The sequence below is a fragment of the Bos mutus genome, chromosome 2 (assembly GCF_027580195.1).
Source record: "Bos mutus isolate GX-2022 chromosome 2, NWIPB_WYAK_1.1, whole genome shotgun sequence".
In the NCBI taxonomy this organism is placed as follows: Eukaryota; Metazoa; Chordata; class Mammalia; order Artiodactyla; family Bovidae; genus Bos; species Bos mutus.
The window spans coordinates 99,733,867-99,756,773 of NC_091618.1; the positions used below are offsets into that span (position 1 = coordinate 99,733,867).

The following is a 22,907-nucleotide window of genomic DNA, read 5'->3' on the forward strand; positions in this document are numbered from 1 at the left end:
ATATATCAACATGAATCCGCCACGGGTGTACACGTGTTCCCCATCCTGAAGCCCCCTCCCAACTCCCTCCCCATACCATCCCTCTGGGTCATCCCAGTGCACCAGCCCTGAGCATCCTGTATCATGCATCGAACCTGGACTGGCAATTCATTTCACATATGATAGTATACATGTTTCAATGCCATTCTCCCAAATCATCCCACCCTCTCCCTCTCCCACAGAGTCCAAAAGACTATTCTATACATCTGTGTCTCTTTTGCTGTCTTGCATACAGGGTTATCATTACCATCTTTCTAAATTCCATATATATGCTTTAGTATACTGTATTGGTGTTTTTCTTTCTGGCTTCCTTCACTCTGTATAATAGGCTCCAGTTTCACCCACCTCATTAGAACTGATTCAAATGTATTCTTTTTAATGGCTGAGTAATACTCCATTGTGCATATGTACCACAACTTTCTTATCCATTCGTCTACTGATGGACATCTAGGTTGCTTCCATGTCCTGGCTATTATAAACAGTGCTGTGATGAACATTGGGGTACCCATGTCTCTTTCAATTCTGGTTTCCTCAGTGTGTATGCCCAGCAGTGGGATTGCTGGGTCATATGGCAGTTCTTGGAGAAGGAAATGGCAACCCACTACAGTATTCTTGCCTGGAGAATCCCAGGGACAGAGGAGCCTGGTGGGCTGCTGTCTCTGGGGTCGCACAGGGTCGGACACAACTGAAGTGACTTAACATGGCAGTTCTATTTCCAGTCTTTTAAGGAATCTCCACACTGTTCTCCATAGTGGCTGTACTAGTTTGCATTCCCACCAACAGTGTAAGAGGGTTCTGTTTTCTCCACACCCTCTCCAGCATCTATTGCTTGTAGACTTTTGGATAGCAGCCATTCTGACTGGCGTGAAATGGTGCCTCATTGTGGTTTTGATTTGCATTTCTCTGATAATGAGTGATGTTGAGCATCTTTTCATACTTTATTGCCCTTGGTGAAGCTGTGTGTGTTAGTCACTTGGTTGTGTCCAACTCTTTATGACCCCATGGACTGCAGCCCACCAGGCTCCTCTTTCCATGGGATTTTCCAGGCAAGAATACTGGAGTGGGTTGCAGTAATTTTATTAAGCCTATGCCCTTGGATACATGTTTTTTGAAAATTATTCCTGTGTGACCACATAGGAAACGTGCATACAGTGTTCCTGCTGTACACTGAAGTACATGTGTACAGTGGAAAAGCACTTTCATAGTTGTTTCAACTGTTGTTTATGGAACAACCATTTTACCTGAAAAAATGCTTGACAGCCAAACTATCATCTTGATTAAAATGAAGAAAGTAAGTCTGTTACTTTCAGGAAAACAAGTATCAGGATTTGTTGCCAATGATGAAATTTGACATAACTAGAAAGTTAGAATTTCACAGAACTTTCATCGGCCATCCATTAACAGCTTCTAAGTACTTCAAGACTTATCTGATGGGATTAATGATAATATTAAAAAATATAATTTTTTAGATATTCTATCATGAAATTTTAAGATCTACATAACTCACTGAAACTTCATTTTCCAAATGACCAAAGCATTATATTACAAAACCACATGCACACACACACCAATAAAAGAGCCATTCAGGCTCTTCCCTAGTGGTCCAGTGGTTAAAGAATCTGCCTGCCACAGCAGGGGACACAGGTTCAAGCCCTGGTCCAGGAAGATCCCATATACTACAGTGCAAATAAGCCTGTGCACCACAGCTACTTGAGTCTTCACACTAGATAGATCCTGTGCTCTACAACAAAGCAAGCCACAGCAACAAAAAGCCCACACACCTCAGCTAGAGAGTAACCCCTGCTCTCTGCAACTAGAGAAAGCCTGCGTGCAGCAGCAAAGACCCAACAGAGCCAAAAAAATAATAATAATAATAAATTTTTAAAAGCCATTCAAAGTTCAAAACAGATCAATGATTTTTAGTGTAACAAAATAGGAAGTTCACTGATATGTTTTTCAGATTCCACACTGAAACGTAATTTATCTCTTGTCCAGTTTGAATGTAATATCAAGGAAGAAAGTCTACAGTCATTGGAAAAATCTATTAACTGCTTTCCCCCTTTTCAACTATATATCTAATGAGGTTTGACTTCCTTCATGGAATTCAACCAAAATAAAATATTGCCAGAGATTAAATGAAGAAGCAGATGTGAAAATTCAGTTGGTTTCTTTTAAATTAGATATTTTAAGAGATTTGTAAAAATTAAAATAGTGCCACTTTTCTTGTTAACTGTTGTTCTGTTTTGGAAAATGTAGTTATTTCTTCTAAAGGTGTGTTATTATAGTAACATGCAGTGTGTTTTTCATTGTAATTATCAAATAAATTGATTACTAATTATTTTTATATTTTCTTAGTTTCACACTCTAAGACACTGAATATTGATATTTTGAGGATCTTAATTTTTAGGAGTATAAGAAGTCCTGAGATCTAAAAGTTTTAGGAACATTAGATTAAAATAACTAGAGAAAATTAGCATTAATGAGAGGAAGGAAATTAAAACTGGTTTGAATGTCTATTATGTTCCAGCCTACTCAGTTCTCAGGATAGCCCAGGAAGTGAATATTATTATCCCCATTTATAAATGAAGAGACTGGCATTCCAAGGTTATGATTTAAGCCCAGGTCTGGAAAACTCCATGTTTTTCCCTTTTTCTTCTGTTAGTCTTCTTACTAAAGAACATTTTATTTCTTAATTATAGGGTTTAGATTGATCAAAGGATTGACTTTTGTGTTTGGTGTTTGAATTTTTGGTGTGTAAATGTGTGGGGAGTAGAATCTGGACAGAGAAACTTGGAGAATTAAGGACATGATTAAAAAAGAAAAAATTTAATGTTGCAGCAAAAAAAAATTTCATTATTTATAACTTTAGCTAGTGGTAAATTTTGCCAACAAGAATAAGAGAAACACCTCTAGAAAATAGGAAAACATTGACCTTTCAAGTGCTCAAATATGTGGTCCTCATTATGGTTCCTATTCACTGTAATTTGTGCAGGGCTCTGGCCTCCCTTCCAGTAGTCATGTATGGATGTGAGAGTTGGATCATGAAGAAGGCTGAGTGCTGAAGAATTGATGCTTTTGAACTGTGGTGTTGGAGAATACTCTTGAGAGTCCCTTGGACTGAAAGATCAAACCAGTCAATCCTAAAGGAAATCAACCCTGAATATTCATTGGAAGGACTGATGCTGAAGCTGAAACTTCAATACTTTGGCTACCTGATGGAAAGAACTGACTCATTAGAAAAGACCCTGATGCTGGGAAAGATTGAAGGCAGGAGGAGAAGGGGATGACAGAGGATGAGATGGTTGGATGGCATCACCAGCTCAATGGACATGAGTTTGAGCAAGCTCTGGGAGATGGTAAAGAACAGGGAAGCCTGGCATGCTGCAGCCCATGGGGTTGCAAAGAATCGTACACAACTGAGTGACTGACCAACAACAACTAGGCCTTCCTTTACCCCACTCTACTGTTATTGATAGTAGCTACCACCCAGTAAGAGCTTCATGGTCAAGCTCAGTATCAAACATTTCCTTTCATTATCTTACACACTCCTTACAACCCCCTTTGTGTCATCAGTATTGTCATTCCAAACTAAAGTTTGGAGAAGTGAAGTGGTCCCTCTAAGGTGACATTATGAGTGAGTAGATGAGTAGGTACATGGTTACATGAGTATATTTATGGATCAATGGTTTAGAACAGAATGTCCAGAATTAGACACACATACAGTTAATTGCTTTCTAAGAAAAGCATCAAGATATTTCAACGGGGAAAGGAGAAACTTGCTTAACAAATAGTGCTGCAACAATTGGATAGTTGCATGTAAATGAAAGATAAACCTAGACTTTTTCTCATTCCAAACAGAAACACTAATTTGAGATCATAGACCTAAATGCAAGTGCTTCAACCACGAAGCTTCTAGAAGAAAACAGGAATCTTGGAGACATTAGGATAAACAAAGATGTCTTAGGACAAAAAAATACACTAATCATACAATTAAAAATTGGGCTTCATCAAAATAAAAAAAATCATACAATTTAGCAATTCGAATTCTAGATATCTATCCAAGAGAAATAAAAACATACATCCACACAGAGACTTATATGCAAGTGATCATAGCAATATTTCTTCATGATGGCCAGAAATTGGGAAACAACCCAAATGTCCATCAATGGACAGATAAAGTATAATAAATTTGTACAAGGGACTATTACTTAGGACAAAAGGGAAGAAACTGCTGATAAACATGAAATCAGGGATGAATCTCAAATACATGATATTGAGCCAAAGAAGCTAGATACAAAAGGTGTATAGCATATTTTCCATTCATGTGAAATCCAAGAGTAGACAAAACCAATTTAACTTACAGAAATCAGAAAATGGTTGCCTCTGGGAAAGCAGAACTGACTGTGAAGGGGCATAAGGAAACTTTCTGAGGTGACAGAACTGGTCTATGTCATGTTTTAAGTGGTGATCACATCAGTATATTCAACTGTCAAAACTCATGAAATTGAACATTTCTGCTGTGTGTATTTTAGTACATGTCAATTATACCTTGAGAAGTGGGGGACTGGGGACAAATATTATCTCTGATATTTGCAACCGAATGCAATTCCTAGGAGGTGCAATCAGTGATGAATTCTTTTCAAGGTCAAAACACTTCTGGCCATCAGATTCTAGTTTGGAACCACATTGAAATGTCTTAAAATGATACTGCAAAAACTGTTTTAAAGAGATTAATGTGTTGGTGTAAACTAGTGTGAAAAGTCAATATACGTTTGGAAAGCCATTTCTTCTATACTAGATTCAGAGTAGTCAAAGGCTTGGTTTTTGGACCAACCCAGATCTTGGTGTACTGATTAGTCATGCTGCCACAGGTAAATTACTAACTTCTCACAGCCTTTGTTACTTCCTCTCAGTATAGAGATGATGAAACCTGCTTTGACCTGAAGTTATTATGAAGACTGAATGAGGTCATGTATATAAAACCTTCAGCATAGGGTCTGGCACAGAGCAAATGGAAGTTCTTTTTCAAAAGAAGGATATCAAATACTTTTATTTTGACCATGTCATTGACATGTAGAGGTAAGCTATCAAAAAGCAACTTACCTTTGACCATCACCCAGATAATACATGGTTTTAGTAACTGATTAGAGCATATTATAATGGATCCATTGCCTCATTTCCTACTGAATTTGACAACAGTAAAGGCTACAAAGGCATCTTCCAAGCAATAAGAAAAAGTCACATTTCCCAAAGTACATTAGAAATCACTCCAAAAGCTGTTATTTTGGCAGCAGTCATTGTAATGGAGACAGATACTCTGAGAAAATGTGACTTACTGTCAAGAGCCTCAAAGAGTGGTGGTCACTGAGGATAGAAAGCCTCTGAGGGGCTGAGGATGGGCTCAGGCCAGTGGAACCTACAGTAAAAGATTCTGTCCCTGTGTCTGCAGAATACAAATACAAATTTGTCACAGCCTGCCTTCCGAAGTGGAGAAGGCAATGGCACCCCACTCCAGTACTCTTGCCTGGAAAATCCCATGGATGGAGGAGCCTGGTAAGCTGCAGTCCATGGGGTCTCAAAGAGTCAGATAGGACTGAGCAACTTCACTTTCACTTTCCACTTTCATGCGTTGGAGAAGGAAATGGCAACCCACTCCAGCGTTCTTGCCTGGAGAATCCCAGGGACGGGGGACCCTGGTGGGCTGCCGTCTATGGGGTCGCACAGAGTCGGACACGACTGAAGCGACTTAGCAGCAGCAACAGCAGCCTTCCGAAGGGAGGCAAACATGGCAAATGCTGTGAAGACCCAAGCTAGAACTGGATACAGTAAATCCTGTACATATAAACCTTCAAGTTGTGAACTTTCGAACATGCAAACATGCCCTGTATGCCCGCTTTTTACTGTACTACTGTACTTTTCAAGGTACTTTACTATAAGATTAAAAATGCTTATTTTGTGTGTTTGTTAGTTTTTTATGTGTTATTTGTGTGGAAAGTTGTATATACCTATTACAGTGCAGTACCACATAGCTGATTGTTAGTTGGGTACCTAGACTAACTTTGTTGGACCTACAAAGTGAACTTACGAATGCGCTCTCAAAACAGAACTCGTTTGTTTGTAGGGGACTTATGTATTACAGTGATGTCTGCTTGAGAATGGAAACATGTATATGTATGGTTGAGTCCCTCTGCTTTCCACCTGAAACTGTCACAGCATTGTTAACTGGCTTTACTCCAGTACAAAATAAATGAACTTTTAAGTAAACATAATAGTTTACTTTAAGAAAAAAAGGATGACATCCCTTTAGTTCTGAGTAACCTAGGCAACTGAGAGCTGCTGACATCCAATCAGATGGGAGGGAACTGCCAGGGAATCAGCAAGCTCCTGCCAAGCTCAGCTCAGAGCAAGGCTATCTCTACAGGAAGTCAGTGTTTGAAGATCCCAGAAAATCATTTACTTACCTGCAAGGGTTAGCGATTTCTTCTGGTGTTGTTTTCATAAAAGGGGAGATGGGTTTCTCCACAAAAGAGCCGAAGCCCAGTCTAAAGTTGCTGGTTAATTTAGACATCTCCTTGGAGAGCAGGGAGCCCAGCTCTTTGATGGTGTTGAGGTCGTCGTCCATGGAGGCCGAGAGGTCCATGAGGTAATACAAATCCACAGGGTAATCCTCCGTCTGGCGAACTTGAACTTGCAGGGTCTGTTCAAGGCCTGTAACACCCTCGCAAGAAAAGATGATCCGTAAAAACCCATGGAGACTTAGTTGTGACTAGACAGTCACCAGCTATTTCATTTCAATAAGAACTTACCAAAGATACTTGCAATTCATACACTATGTGGCAAAGTTTATAAAGGAACCAACCCATGAAATCTTTCACCCATGAATTTAGAGCAACCGAAGGAGGTGAAAGTTGGGATATTTTATATCTCCTTGGGAGAACTAGCATCCATTTAGATGGAAGATAAGCTGATTTTTTTTGTATGTGGGTTTAGAAAAGAAGAAAATAAAGAGGCGATTAAAGCTACATTACAACCCTTGAAGAAATGTGAGGTAAGCCTTAACAACATTTGAGTAATTCAAACGGTTACTATTAGATAAGGCTTTTTTTGGTAACACATTTGGAGTACAAAATGACCAATGTGAATAAAGAAAAGTGTTAGCCTAGCAATTTTCTATTTCCTTAAGAATGGGAAATCTGAGTCATAATAAACAATGACATGTAATATGGTTCAAGGCGTATTAATGGAATAGCTGTATTATTATATGTGGCATTCCTGGAGGAGGGCATGGTGACCCACTCCAATATTCTTGCCTGGAGAATCCCCATGAACAGAGGAGCCTGGCGGGCTGCAGTCCATGGGGCCACAAGGAGTTGGACATGACTGAGTGACTAAGCACATATATATGGCAGCACATATATGACATTAGATTTATTTACGTAAGCCAATGACTGTGTAAATCATAACATACCTGGTCTCAGTTTAAGAGCCAAGCTTTGAGGTGAAATCTGAACGATGTCAGAGCTATTTTTCTGTCTGCCTATGCTGAGAGGCTTATTTGTAAGTATCTCAACTTGGGAGACAGGGTTTTCGATGAAGGTTAGTTGACATCCTTTAGCTAAAAGATTTGCTGGGGTATCACATCTTTCTCCAACTCCAGATAGGTGCGTAAAATTCTAAAAGAGAAAAAACAATAAAGAGAGAAAGACAACAATAAAGAATAAAAAGAAGACATTTTTTATAAGATTATTTTTTGCTTGTTTGCTAGTTAGGTATCTTGCCTTGATATATTACAGCCCCACATGTCTGACATTGATTGTAGGTCTAAAGTTATAGCAAAATAAACATAGAATTCTGCCAGTAAAATTCTGAGTAAAAGTGGAGTTTCCTTTTAATTGTATTCAAGTGAATTCACTTGATTTATTTTTCCTTTTTTCCCTTTTATTTCATTTTTCTTTTCAATGCTCACTTTTTAAAAGCTTCTCCTGTGCTGTGACCAGATCTTTGAAATAACTGGGTCACAGAGCTGACATCATCATGTGAATTATCGTTGAGGATAACCTGCAGGTATATGCGATCCTGGGACTGTCCAAATTCTCAGGGTGTCTATCGCTAAATCCAGTGACAAAGAGGCTTTTCCGTGGCTTCCCAAAGGTCAAAGGTTGTGATATTGCCCTATCTACTCTCTGTCCTGGTTTAATTTGTGGATGTATTACTCTTATATTACAGTATTACTTCACCAAAGTTGACCTCTTGGGGACGTTATTCTAGTTTAAGATCTTTTAGAAATTTCTCCAACACTGGCATGTGGAGAAGCAAAATGAAAGAGAAATGGTGTAAGAGACTGCTTTCCTGCTTAGGACTCAGGAGTTTGCCAATTCCCCTCTGATCCACTTGAGTTTCCAGAGGCAGGGAGATGGGTGTTCCCAGGCAGAGATGCAGCCATCCAACCCTGGAACACTCAGAACAGAAAGATACAGTCAAGAGATAACACCTATCTTACCCACCAGCCAAGGCTGCTCTTGAGTTGGTGAGGCTCTAGGCAAGGTTGAACTTCAGGCCTGTTGTCTCTCAGGCTTGGAGAGAAACAAACCAAGTTCATACTGTTTTCCTTCATTCACTGGAATTCTAAACCATTCCTGCTGTTTCACCAACTAAGAAAGCTACATTTCTCCCGAAGCTGACTTTTGAGAATATAATTTGTTATCTTTCAGCCAGGCCTGTGTATATTTGAGGCCCTGGTGAGGGGTAACAAATTCTGTAATTTCCCATGATTTATCCAAAGCACAAGGTGGCTTAACAAGCCCTCAGAATCCTTCTTAACACTGTGTCACTGATAGAATCTATAATCACTATGTTTGCCACAAGATCAGAGGTGGCGTTAACCCTGGAACCATTTTTCTGTCTGCTCTAAGCAGAAGCCTAATTTACTTTTGGCTCCAATTGTCTCTATTGATAATAATACTTCTACTATTAGTTATATCAGTGAGTGATCTCTCAGAATAATCTGGCCTTTTGACTAGATTTGACTACAGAGTATTAGCCACAAGAAAACCTATCAGGTGTAACTTAAGAGGCTCTCTTCAATGGGTGCAAAAAAAAATTTTTTTTTATATGAAAATTTTAGAGGTGGGCACTTTGTTAGACTGATCTGTTGTTTTATGTCTCTGGCATGAACCTAACATTGTCTTCTTCAGGGAGTCAATGACAAAAAATGTGGGCTTTTCCCTCTTTGTATATTCCCAAAGCTGCTTTGATATATGAGCCCAAAGTCACTGCCCTTCTGCTTGACCCTCTCGGTAGAGGTCAGGGACTGAGTTGGGTTTGTGCTCTGCTCTGTGAGCCCTCCCTCCATGGACACAGGTAACTGAAATGTGGGGTTTTAGCAGCCACAGCCTGGTTTTGAATTGGGCAACCAGGTTCTTTCCCCTTGAACATGCTAGTCAGTTCTTGCTGAATTTGGCAAGAATCTGACAGGTTGATTTGTGTTGAGATTCTCTTTATGAGATTTAGTAAAGAACTGTTTTCAATCCAGAAAGAGCTAATACAGGTCTTTCTTACCAGGAATCATTTACAGATTCCTCTGTAGTGTTGCCGGAAGCCATGATTCAGGATGGCTTGTTATACATCCCCGATCCCCCTGCTACCTTCACATTGTGTTCAGTCTGATCAGATAGGGATGTCTGCTTCAGGTTCTGTCATCATTGTGGTACAGTCACCCAGCGGATGTAATTTTTAAAAGAATTGGATAATGTTTGAACAGTAAAGTTGACCCCGAGCCTTCTCTTGGATCCTGTTAGTGATTCAGAAAGGATGCTGGTCCCCAGATGGAATAGAACTATGATACTGAAATTAAACGTATGTTTAACTTGAGAAAAGATCACCTCCATGAGCTCTGGTTGCCCAGAGCCTCAACATTTTACATGTGAGCAGGAAGAAATGGCCTTAAAATAAGAGGAGGCATCAGGTCAAAGAAAGAATCTTGAGCTCATATATTTCAAAATAATTTGACATTCACTCTTTCTCAAATTGCTTTGGAATGTAATCACACGAAGAACACTTGGCATCACTAATGTTTACGTTCTCCCTTCCTGATTTGTGTCACTCCTATAACACCACGGAAAGCGGAACACTGTGAGAACGGTCACAGACGGAATTACCGTAAATGTAAGTGCACTTTTTACAAACACGCTGAGGTCGTTGGTTTTACCTCCTGAGAACACCAGGCACACTGAGGTCCAATGAGTAAGCAGTCCTCACAGGTCTCCGCACCCCCCACAGCACAGCCACCTGTGTTCAAACCCAGCAAGACACAAGGGATTCAGCACATCTCAGCCACTCCACTCGTGAGACCTACAGCTCTTAAAGCACTTGAACAAAACAGTAACAGAGTTCATTTTTCAGGCTTCGAAGATCAGTCCTCAAAATGTTAGCGAGCCACAGTGAAGTTCATATTTTACATCTATGGCATTGAAAATATGCATGTCTTAGCAGCCAAAAATAATCAGTCTCTCTCTTGTTTTTTTTCTTAAAATGTGAAAGTATCTCAGAGTTCACAAATACAGGATCATCATACTTATCACCCTCATTCAGCATCACCCCCCTTCAATTTTTCAAAATTATTCACAGCCACTAAAGAATGTTTCTCTTTCAAATGTACTATAGCTTTATTTTAAAAGATAGATCCCTTTTCTGTCTCAAGGTTATCACTCTCAAGTGGAAGGCCTTGTTGTACAATAAGATAGCTAGAAAAGTTACCAAAATGGTTGTCACAAGGGTACTAAGAAATCCTCTTGTGCATAGTGCTGTTTAATTCTCTCATTAAGGTGCCCGTGCAACCTTTGCATTTATTTACCTAAAGCCCGGAGCATTCGCTGTGGGAACAGTCCTGCGTCTGCCTGTAATTTGTTAAAGTGTTCGTTCAATGGCAAAGAGCAATTGAACAGCTCAAGTAAAAAATGACTTCAGATCTAGTTTCTGAGCTGCATGACAGGTTTGTCAAGCGTACCACAAAAGCAATATATCGGAGAAACTAAAGTCTTACCTTGTACGTGATCATTCCTTCCTAGACATAGAAAGAACAGGCAAAGCAGTTCAATCCCCATCCGTTTCAGTTCTCGCTGTGCAGACAGATTAAAAAATGAATTACTTCAACATTACAAGACCAAAGCTGAACACTGTTAAAAGTCTTTCTTTCTTGAAGTGTAAAGTTGTAAATACTACTTACGCTGCTTTGAAAAGAAACTTGAGATGTAAATAAAAATGTTTTCATTAAGACTGAAATGAAAACAGAAGCTACCTGGACAGGTAAAGAAGAAAAGCTGTGTTTAAGAGCAACTCCAACATGATTTACTTCCTTGTTCTCCTTATAAGGAAGGCAGGTGTACAATCACCAAGAAGGTGGGGAAATTCATTCAGCAGAAATTTTTGTGTAGGTTCTATTAGTCTCTCTGCATCCTAGAGGAAGTTGATACCTTTAGTAAAATAATGACTGGTGAAATGTCAAAAGAATAATTGAAATATGATCTAAAGTTGTTTCTAAAATAGTTATAATTAACAGTAAAGGTGATAAATAAAAGCATGAATATGTCAGTTATGTATCAGGAGGGTTTAAAAAATGAGCTAAAGGCAAATACCTGAGATTTTTATGTTCCATTGTTAAGTCCTTTCAGAGAATTGAGATGAACTCTGAAAAATAAAAATCACTATTTTACAATTTATAATAGAAGGCAGGCTAGGGAAAGCAAAATACTGTGTTCCATTGTTTTTTAAATTGGATGAAAGATATTTTTCCCCATAAATATCAAATTCCTATTTAAATCCATTATTAGAAAAAAATAATAATTAAAATTAAATTAGAACAAAATTAGTCTCAAACAGCCATGGAAACAGAAAACAGTGGTGCCTGAGCTTTTGAACCCCTCCCTTCCAGACGGTGACCAAGTTCTCTTTCGTGTGTACTGTCCCTGCTTCCAACTTACTGCTTGGCACACAGAAGATGTTTATTTGTTGAACAAAAGAGAGATTTAAAATGTATATATTATATCACTAATTTCATGAGTCTGATTATGAATGTTTCCACATGCATTCAAGATAGTGTTAGGGGTGTATAGATATTGCAAACAAATATTCATTTTGTAACTCTCCAAACTGCTTAACCTTAGACAGGCTTCTTTGTGGCCAGAGTTATGTCCCGGGAGACTATCTTTTAAAAGTGTATTTCTAGGCAAGTGTGTGAAACCTGTGTGAAGAGAGGAAAACTAATTATAGACTGCTCAGGTTCTTCTCAGAAGGCTTTGTTCAATTTTGAACTCTGTCACACACAGGAATCTGGAGAGAACATGGCAAGAAGCCTGTAGAAATAAGCCAGGCTCCTCTGTCTGCCACTATCTCCCAGAGTTTGCTCAAATTCATGTCCATTGAGTGGGTGATGCTGTCTAACCATCTCATCCTCTGCTGCCCCCTTCTTCTTTTGCTCATCAGGGTCTTTTCCAGTGAGTTGGCTCTTGGCATCAGGTACCAAAGTATTGGAGCTTCGGCTTCAGAATCAGTCCTTCCAATGACTATTTGGGGTTGATTTCCTTTAGGATTGACTGGTTTGATCTCTTTGCTGTCCCAGGGACTCTCAAGAATCTTCTCCAGAACCACAATTTGAAACCATCAAATCTTCGACCCTCAGCCTGCTCTGTGGTCCAACTCTCACATTTGTACATGACTACTGGAAAAACTATAACTTTGATGATATGGATCTTTGTTGGCAAAGTGATGTCTCTGCTTTTTAATCCCCCTATCTCTGGATAATACTTGTATCCTATATTAGTCATCATTCATTGGTTTGTTTATTTATCAATTTATTCAACAAATATTTATTGAGCATCTGCTTTGTGCTAAACATCGTTCTGAAAGCAGAAGATATGTCAGTGAGCAGAGCCAAGCTCTTGGCCTGTAAGGTGTATATTCCGGGCTGGGGAACAGTGTGGGGAGACAGACTCTTAAAATCAGGCTGTCCTAAGGGGCTATGAAAAATGATAATAAATCTGGGTAGGAGGAAAGAGGAGTAGGAAGGGTGTGTTATTTTACTATCCTCTGTGCAGACTTCCACCCTGCCCCTAAAGTCCTAATTGCACAGCTTTATTTACTATCTGTCCTCAGTTGCAGCCTCTCTGATCTTCAGTCCTCCCCACCTCCAAGCCTCTGCACAGGCCAGTTGTGCTGCCAGGAGGCACGGGCCTCCTCCTCATTCCTCTCATTTGGCTGATTCAGCTCACTGTCCACGTCTCCCACAGACATCAGTGCCCATAGGGAGACGTTTTGAATCTCACCAGGCCTCCCTTCCTGGGACCTTCCCAGGATGGCCCTTTCCAATCTGCTTGTAATTGCTGAAATCCTTGCATCTCTCCCCCAATAGACTGTGAAGCTCTTTAAGGCATTGATCTATTCAACAAGTATTTATTGAATTCTTCACTATGCATCAGGCAGTGACTGTGTCTCAGTGATCTTTATATTCCCAGCAAGTAGCATAAAGCCAGATACTTTATAAATAGTCAATATTTATCAATAAGCGGATAATTTTTAGCTTGTCATTATATAGTATTTTACCTGTGACAAAGCTGGTACTCCACGAATAGTGAGTAAATAAATGAATAAATAGTTTTAGAAGACACAGCACGCCGTTAGAAGTGGGGAAAGACGTTCCCTGCTTGGGCTGTGAAAGGGCTTAAAATACAGGGTGGAGAAAAGGGGCAACATTTAAGAGAAAATATAAAAAACAATGCTACAAGAAAACCTCCATCCACTCTGGATGATTCATCATAGGGGAAATATTCTTGCTTCCTAAAGATCTGGTGCCTGGAAAAGTACCTGACCACGGCTGTGGGGATGGAAGGAGTTCTAGCTGCTCCCTAAACTTGCTTCCCTGGTGGCTCAGCAGTAAAGAATCGGCCTGCCAATGCAGGAGACAGGGGTTTGAACCCTGGATAAGAAAGATCCCCTGCAGAAGGAAATGGCAACTCACTCCAGTATTCTTGCCTAGAGAATTCCGTGGGCAGGGGAGCCTGGAGGGCTACAGTCCATGGGGTCACAAAGAGTCGGACACAACGTAGCAACTAAACAACAACAAAAACTGGTCAGCTCCGAATAAAGTCTCCCAAATGAAGACCGTCCCCTTAGACAAGGCAGCCAGATGAATTACCCCTGTTTCTGTATCCATAGAACTTAAACTGGGAAATACAGACTAAAAAAATCAGGGCTTCGATAATGGAAGCTGAAACCGGCAGAGAGAGGACATCAGGTTGCAGGAAAAGATGCTTCAGGAGTGTTGGGAGGAATCGCAGCTCTGAGGAGACAGATGAGTGAGGCAGATGAGAACTCTAATGAGTCAACAAGAGGACAGGTTGCGAATGTCACTAGTGAAAACAGCTGAGGAGGGTGCCTGAGTCATGTGAATGGAAAACACCAGCGTTAGACCCCCACACTCACTTTGTCAAGGGGAAGGAACATGGCCCAGGCCATGATCCCAAATGCCCTTTCAGATTGGACCTTTCTCAGGCACAGCCCTTCCTGAGTTTCCCCAGGATCTTATCTCTTTTAGCACAATGTGCATCCCTTCAGTAAATTCCCATTGCTTAGAGGTGGTTGAGGGTGTCTCCATATCCCTTAAGATCCAGAGATCCTAAGTCACACCATCCAGACTTTTAGACACGCCGCTTGGCCCATAGGATAGAAGCCTACTATCCCAAGTGCTCAGACTCCCAGCCTAGGACTCTGGGGGTCTGACCCTCTTCAAAAGATCTGAGCCCAGGTGTGGGTAGAGTCGCAGAGCATCACACAGCCCAAGGAAGCAATGACCCCTGCACCCCACTCCTTTACTGGCCTTTGCTTCTGAGACTGTCTTCAGTGGAATCCTGACCTCAGGAAGTCACGTGAGCTCATCTGACTCACTCTGTTTGGCTTGGATCTTGCCTGGACCCAGCCCCTCATTCACATCAGACAATAACAATCTGGGGCCGGCTAGACCAGCCCTGGGGCACCTCAAAACACTCCTGGGGGAATAAACACTGAGTAAACCTGGCTGGGAGCCAAATTGAACTCTAGGGACCTAGTAATGACTGCCAGCTCTTGGGATGGGATGGCCTCTCTATGTCACCAGCTGTATTTCAAGGACAAGAGACAGATCTCCCTCCAGAAGTCCTTCTATGAAACTGTTTCATAGTGAACAGCTGAAAGAAGACAGTGGAAGTGGAGACTTTGCTCTTGGGTCTGGCGCTGGTGTAACTGTGTGTGTGACGCACTGCCTGGTGGGCAGAAGGTTGTGACTGACCTGCAGGTGTGTGTAACCTGGGGAGCACAGAATCTGGAAGTGCTGGCGCTCAGTCACTCAGTCATGTCCCACTCTTTGTGACCCCATGGACTGTAACCTGCCAGACTCCTCTGTCCTTGGGATTCTCCAGGCAAGCATACTGGAGTAGGTTGCCATGCTCTCCTCCAGGGGATTTTTCCAATCAGGGATCAAACCTGAGTCTCCTGCACTGGTGGGTGGGTTCTCTACCACTGAGCCACCAGGGAAGCCTGAATTTGGAAGTGGACACCTTCGTTTCAAATTTCGAGAGCTTCAGAAACATTATTTTAAAGGAGGATGTGTAGCAGCTTCCTGTCACCTTTGTGTGCAATGCCCAAAACATGCTAAGTGCTAGAGAAAATTTTGTGACCTAGGTCTTACCTCATAGTCCAGAGTTTCCTTTTTCAATTTGGTAAATGTACATAACATAAAATTTACCATTATACCTGTTTTCAAGTGTGTCATTCATTGGCATCAAGTATATTTACACTGCCATGCAACCTTTACAACTATCCATCTCCAGAAAAATTTCACCATTCCAAACCAAAGCTCTGTACCCATTAAGCAATAATTCATATTTGCCCCCTCCAGCCCCTAGAGGCTACCATTCCTTTATGAATTTGAGTGTTCTAGGTACCTTGTATAAGTGGAATCATACAATACAGCCTTTTGTGTCTGGCTTATTTCACTTAGCAAAGTGTTTTCCAGGTTCATCTACATTATAGTGTGTATCCAAATTCCACTTCTTTGTAAGTCTAAACAATATTCCACTGTGTGCATAGACCACATTTTCTGTATCCATTCATCTGTCCCTGGACATTTGGTGTGTTTCCACCTTTTGGCTATCATGGATAATGCTGTTATGAATATTGGTGTAAACAAGTATCTGAATCTGGTCCTACTGTATGTCCTTGGGGACAGCACTTATCTCTCAGGATTTTAGTTTCCAGACTGTGAGATAGTGACAATATCCACTTTTCAAGATTATGGCAAATATTTAATTATATTATTCTGGGATGAATCTAGATTTTGTGGGGCCTGAGGATTATATAATATAGGGGGTACTTTTTAGGAAAAGGAATGTAAATGAGAAATAAATTGGAAGTGAATGTGTATTAATTTAAAAATGAGAAAGAGAGAGAAACACGACGACAAATTACTGAAGCCTTAAAGATTCCAAGCCCTTTCTTCTTGAAATTATATTAGACAATCAACTGGAAATGTTTACCTAGAAATGCTTCCTGATGGTCATCTGGTTTCCCATTCCCCTGGAGTCACCTGCAGCTCTCAGCCGTTCCACCTGGGTGAGCCAGGGGCTGGGCCTGAGGCTTCATCTATTTATGGTAAATCCCCATCTGACTTCTTTCAGGATTTGTGTTTATTGTAGACAGCTTTATTGGGCACTTCCTATGTGTCACGTACTGTTCAATATTTTATTAGTATTGTCCTATTTCATTCTCACACTTCCCCTTTGAAGTAGGAACTAGTTTATCTCCATTTACCAGATGAGGAAACTGAGGCAGGAGTAGCTATGTAACTTGCCCACTGTTTCAACTCACTCAGGCAGCAAGCCCTGGAGACAGATTTCTTCCCCCAGCCTGAACTCTGCATCACCATGCAAACTGGCTCCTAGTAGATATGAGATGTTCAGAGAATCCTAAAGCAGCTGTTAGCAAGAAATGAAATTCTCCAGGGGACCTTTCAAAAGGTCTGTTTCTCCATCCTAGACCCCTTGTTCCAGCTCTAGCTCTCTTTCCAGGTATCTCCTTTCTGGTTTGTTTGTTGTTCATCCTGTGGATCATTTGCCACCAAAAATGAGACAGAAAGGTTGTCCTGGATTATACAACCTTTTCTTTATTCCTCCTTAGACTTAAATCCCATACGATCACTTAAAAGCAAAGGAAAGAAAACACATTGCCCTTCAAGGGAAGGTGACAGAGCTGAGCCTGGCACCCGTCCAGGAGAGGGAGGTCACTGGCATTTCCTGTGGGCTGGAGATGACTCAGGATTAATTAACTCCTGGGGCTCTGTCACAGCCGCCCTGAACCTTACCCAGGAGCTCAGGAGTCAGTCCCCTGCTAGTAACAGGAAGACAGTTCTCACTTGGCAAGTCTGATGCCAGTCTTGTATGTTAGACCTGCTTGAGAAAACCACTTTCCTTGGGTTAGGGAAATTATTTGAAGTCATAAAAGAACTGAGCTCCTTCTGTTTCCTACTTGTAGAATAAATCCAAAGGTGGGATTTTCCATGAAATATCAGTGAATATGAATTTAATCTAATTTGACTCTCATAATGACTCTTATCTTTAAATTAATTTTTTTGATGTGGACCATTTTTTAAAAGTCTTTACATTTGAATTTGTTAAAATTTTGTTTCTGTTCTTTTTTTTTGCCCTGAGACATGTGGGATCTTAGCTCGCTGACCAGGGATGGAACCCACACCCCCTGCATTGAAAGGCAAAGCCTTGACCAGTGGACCACCATGAAATTTCCTCAGAACAACTCTCTCTTCATGCCCCTATTTCCCATCTGTGAAGCAGATGGTAAGCAGGGCAAGAAGTCCACGTGAACAGACAGAAACATTGACTGCAGAGTAATTCACTCATTCGTGTCTTGCAAAACTGCTAAGCATTCTTTTTTTCTTTTTAAACGATAACTCAAGCAGTCTAACCCTAGGTTAGGATTCCTTGGTTTCAAACAATTTTTTTCGTTTTCCCTGATGAGCTCCATCTCTTACTTCTGAGGCTGCAGTGGGCTGGGCATTACTAGTAAAAATAAACTCTGAGTCATTCACTCGCTTATTCAAGGAAGTATCTACTGAGATCCTATGTGCCAGGTACTGTTTTAGAAACACTGTGTTGATTAAAACTAACAAAGTTTCTGCCTCATGGAGTTTGTGTTCCTGTGGGAGAGAAAGGCAATAAACACCCAAACAAATAAAGACGTAAGATGGTGATAAATGGTAAGAGGTCAGAGAGTGAGCAGGGTGGGGTGGCCAGGGAAGCCTCTGATCAGGTGACATTAGTCCAGCCCCCTCCCCTGCCAGCAGGAGTGTCTGGGGACAGGCAAGTCAAGACGACTGATGACACTGGAGTGGAGCGTAGGGCAGGGGACGGGAGCACGGGGAGGTACTGGGGGATGCCAGAGAGGCAGGGGGACTGTGGAGAGCTGTCAGAAGAGCCCTGAGAGCCACAGTCAGAACTCTGGGTTTACATTCTGAGTGTGAAGGGAGTTTTTATGGAGTTCTAGTGGATTATGATGTAGCTTATGTTTTAAAAGGGTCACTCTGAGCAGACTATAAAGGCAGCAAGGAGGAAGCAGGGAGACCAAACAGAGGCCATTTCTGCTTTGGAGGCAAAATGTGAAAGTTTGGGTGAGGAAGATTCTGAGAAGTGGCTGCATTCTGGATATACTTCTAGAGGAAGACAGGGGTTACAAATGGATTGCTTGTAGCAAAGGAGAGAGATCAAGGGCTCCAGGATGACTCCAAGAGTAGTGGAGACACCTACGTGGTAACTCCACCATCACCACCAACAGGTTTCTCCAGGACGTATTATCTAGCACGCACCCATGGTGAGAGTCACAGTGAGCTCTAGGTGACTCTAACCTGGGAAGTCAAAACTGTGCAAAAGGTGCTCTGTGGCTGAGTAGGAAAGGCCAGAACTATGCAGGCGATACTCTGTGGTGAGACCGTCTACGTGCCTGTGCTGTCAGCATTCCTTCGGCACAGTGAAAGTACGATGAGCTGGCATCTTCTGTTTTGGAATTCTTTTTTTTTTTTTTTTCACCTTGCTAATAGTTTCCTTTGATGTGCAGAAGCTTTTAAGTTTAATTAGGTCCCATTTGTTTATTTTTGCTTTTATTTCCAATATTCTGGGAGGTGGGTCATAGAGGATCATGACTAGCTTTGGGGGAGCAAACAAAACCCTGCAATATCCCCATGGTTCTGCAGCCGTCTCTAGCAACATGGGGAGACTACTGGGGTCAGCTTCAGTAGCAAAGGACTTCCCTGGTGGCTCAGATGGTAAAGCGTCTGCCTACAATGAGGGAGACCCGGGTTCAGTCCCTGAGTCGGGAAGATCTCCTGGAGAAGGAAATGGCAACTCACTCCAGTCTCCTGGAGAAGGAAATGGCAACTCACTCCAGTATCCTTGCCTGGAAAATCCCATGGATGGAAGAGCCTGGTAGGCTACAGTCCATTGGGTCGAGAAGAGTCGGGCACGACTGCGCGACTTCACTTTCATTTCACTTTCAGTAGCAAAAGAGTCTGCCCCAACAGATATTTAAAAAACATATTCTTTATTAGGCCACTATAGGAAGACAGGTGAGATGAACATATTAAAAAAAATCTTTCAAAGTAAGATTTCAGACTCCTTTTTGTCTTAAAGATGCAATTTATGCAGCTACAACATCAAAGAAGGTGGTTATTCTTTAAACAGCTGGGGGAAATGGTGACCAATGATTATGTTTGACAAATATACTTAAGGAGGTCCATGGAGGATTTATTTCAACTGCCACTTTAGGAACCTCCCTGATGGTCGCTGATGCCCACTCATTGAATCAGGTCAGTATGCTTACACATGCTGCCAGCACCCCTTGGATCATAGAAAAAGCAAGGGAATTCCAGAAAAACATCTACGTCTGTTTCATTGACTACCCTAAGCCTTTGACTGTATGGATCAGAACAAACTGTGGAAAATCCTTAATGAGATGGGAATACCAGACCACCTTACCTATCTCCTGAAAAACCTGTATGCACGTCAAGAAGCTACAGTTAGAACTGGACATGGAACAATGGACTGGTTCAAAATTAGGAAAGGAGTATGTCAAGGCTGTTTATTGTCACTCTGCTTATTTAACTTCTATGCAGAGTACATCATGCAAAATGCTGGACTAGATGAAGCACAAGCTGGAATCCAGATTCCCAGGAAAAATATCAACAACCTCAGATATACAGACAATACCACCCTAATGGCAAAAAGCAAAGAGGAGCTAAAGAGCCTCTTGATGAAGGTGAAAGAGGAGAGTGAAAAAGTTGGCTTAAAGTGCAACATTAAAAAAAAAAAAAAAAAAGGCAAATGGCATCATTCAAATGGCATCCAGTCCTATCACTTCATGGTAAATAGATGGGGGAAAATGTGGAAACAGTGGCAGAGTTTATTTTCTTAGGCTCCAAAATCACTGAAGATGGTGACTGTAGCCATGCAATTAAAAGACACTTGCACCTTGAAAGGGAACCTATGACAAACCTAAAGAGTATAGTAAAAAGCAGAGACTTTGCTTTGCTGACAAAGGTCCACATAGTCAAAGCTATGGTTTTTCCAGTAGTCATGTATGGATGTGAGAGTTGGACCATAAAGAAAACTGAGCACTGAAGACCTGATGCTTTGGAATTGTGGTGGAGAAGACTCTTGAGAGTCCATTGGACTGCAAGGAGATCAAACCAGTCAATCCTCAAGGAAATAAACCCTGAATATTTATTGGAAGGACTGATGCTGAAGTTGAAGCTCCAATATTTTGACCACCTGATGCCAAGAGCCTACTCATTGGAAAAGACCCTGATGCTGGGAAAGACTGAGGGCAGCACGAGAAGGGGGCAGGAGAGGATGAGATGGTTGGATGGTGTTACTGACTCAATGGACATGAATTTGAGCAAACTGTAGGAGATAGTAAAGGGCAGGAAAGTCTGGCATGCTGCAGTCCATGGAGTCACAAAGAGTCGGACAGGACTTAATAATTGAACAACAACAACAACATTTACACAAAGTCAAATAGGGAAAAGGACTGTGATGCAAACAACCTAATCATTAAAAAGACTAAACAATAAATCATTCTAAAAAGCTGTCCGAAATTAACTGGGTGATGTCTCAAGGATTAGAAGAGGAGAAAGAAGAAAAGCCTTTAAAAGCAAACTCTGCTGGTATCTAATTGAAAGTATGTTGGATTTTTAAACAGAAGTGGTGAATCTATATATTATTGGGCCTAATTACTTTCAGACAAAAAGTGGCTTCACTGAGCTGTCAGGTGTGAGAGGTTTGTTTGGTAGCCTGCTGTTTGTCTTGCAACTTGTCTCAGCATCACTCTGGGTGATGCTGCGCTTGCAGAGGCCCCTTCCCAAATCCAGGTAGCTGATGGCAGAGTGACAGGATGTCAGGCCATGCCTGGTACAGTGAGACACTCAAGCAGAGTTTCAACATTTGTTAATAATTTTCTTCATATCAAGTTCAAAATTTTGAAGTTCCAGCCCAAACATATATAGTGAAAAATTTTTGATAGAAGAAAATTGCTGTTAGTTGCAAATATTTTGGGAGGTTTTAAGGGGCAAATATTCCTTACACATGTATGAAACTATGATATTTGAACATCCATAACTGTGCTGTGCTTAGTCACCCAGTCATGTCTGACTCTCTGTGACTGCTGTGACTGTAGCCCCCCAGATTCCTCTGTCCACAGAGATTCTCTAGGCAAGAATACTGGAGTGGGTTGGCATGCCCTGCTCCAGGTGATCTTTCCAACCCAGGGATTGAACCCAGCTCTCCACTGCAGACGGATTCTTTACTGTCTGAGCCACCAGGGAAGCCTGGACATCAATAGAGTTGTGCCCAATTGCATGGAAAATGCAGTTGTCAGCCTTGGTCTCAGTCCAGACCTTAGTGGATTATTGGCCAGTTGTCGCATGGTGTAATCTATTGGAATGGTTTGGAGACTAAACTTTAGGCAGTCAAGGGTGAGGAAAACAGGACCAAAATGTTAACTGACAGAATGTTTTGTTTTTATGTATGTCTCCAGAAATAGAACACTGAATAAAGTATAGACAATGTATGTGTGTGTGCTCATTTGTGTCTGACTCATTGAGACCCACGGACTGTAGCCTGCCAGGCTCCTCTGTCCATGGAATTTTCCAGGCAAGAATACTGGAGTGGGTTGCCATTTCCTCCTCCAGCGGGTCTTCCCAGTCCAGGGATCGAATCCACATCTCTTGCATCTCCTGCATTAGCAGATGGATTCTTTACCACTAGCGCCACATGGGAAGCCTTAGAGTATGGACTTTAGATAATAATCATGTATCAATATTATTTCACAAACTGTATTCTGAAGAAAGCTGTCAATCTGTGCCCTGAAAATAAAATGTTCCTAGAGTTCAGTTAATATAGACTATTAAATCTCCCCTATTAGAAATTGCCAATACACACTACACTATTAAACACCCTAAGAAGCCCCACAGTTAAGAAAATTGCTTACCTTTAAGAATTAAACAAAAAATGTTTGCTTAGAAAAAGCCTTTTTCACCCCCCTCCATGTACTTATTAACATTTCCATCTAATAAGTTTCAGAGGTTCTTGAAGAGAGTACAGATGTAATGAAAGTTTTATGATATTTTACCTCTCCTGCTGTCAAGGAGACCCAGAAGCAAATTTAAAAATGGTTGCCATATTTCTGAAGAAAACTCTGATGTGAATTCATTTTTTTTCTGCTGTACTTTGAATGCATTATCTAATTCAAAGACTTTTCAAGATGGATTTTCTTGAAGATAA

The 22,907-nt window shown here is 41.1% G+C and overlaps 1 protein-coding gene across 2 annotated transcripts in view; it reads right to left on the bottom strand.

Annotated features, from left to right (window-relative positions):
* Window positions 1–22,907, bottom strand: part of ITGB6 (integrin subunit beta 6) — a 152,495-nt gene that overhangs the window by 84,448 nt on the left and 45,140 nt on the right. The window contains exons 2-7 of one of the 2 annotated variants that reach the window (XM_070357504.1): window positions 11,673–11,724; window positions 11,336–11,493; window positions 11,081–11,156; window positions 10,247–10,326; window positions 7,508–7,712; window positions 6,501–6,747 (exon numbers count right to left, since the gene is read on the bottom strand). In XM_070357504.1, the coding sequence (XP_070213605.1) occupies window positions 6,501–6,747; window positions 7,508–7,712; window positions 10,247–10,326; window positions 11,081–11,141 (593 nt within the window). In that variant the 5' untranslated portion in view covers window positions 11,142–11,156; window positions 11,336–11,493; window positions 11,673–11,724. Of the gene's footprint in view, window positions 1–6,500; window positions 6,748–7,507; window positions 7,713–10,246; window positions 10,327–11,080; window positions 11,157–11,263; window positions 11,494–11,672; window positions 11,725–22,907 lie in introns of both variants that reach the window. The other variant, XM_005897269.3, reaches the window with a different exon arrangement.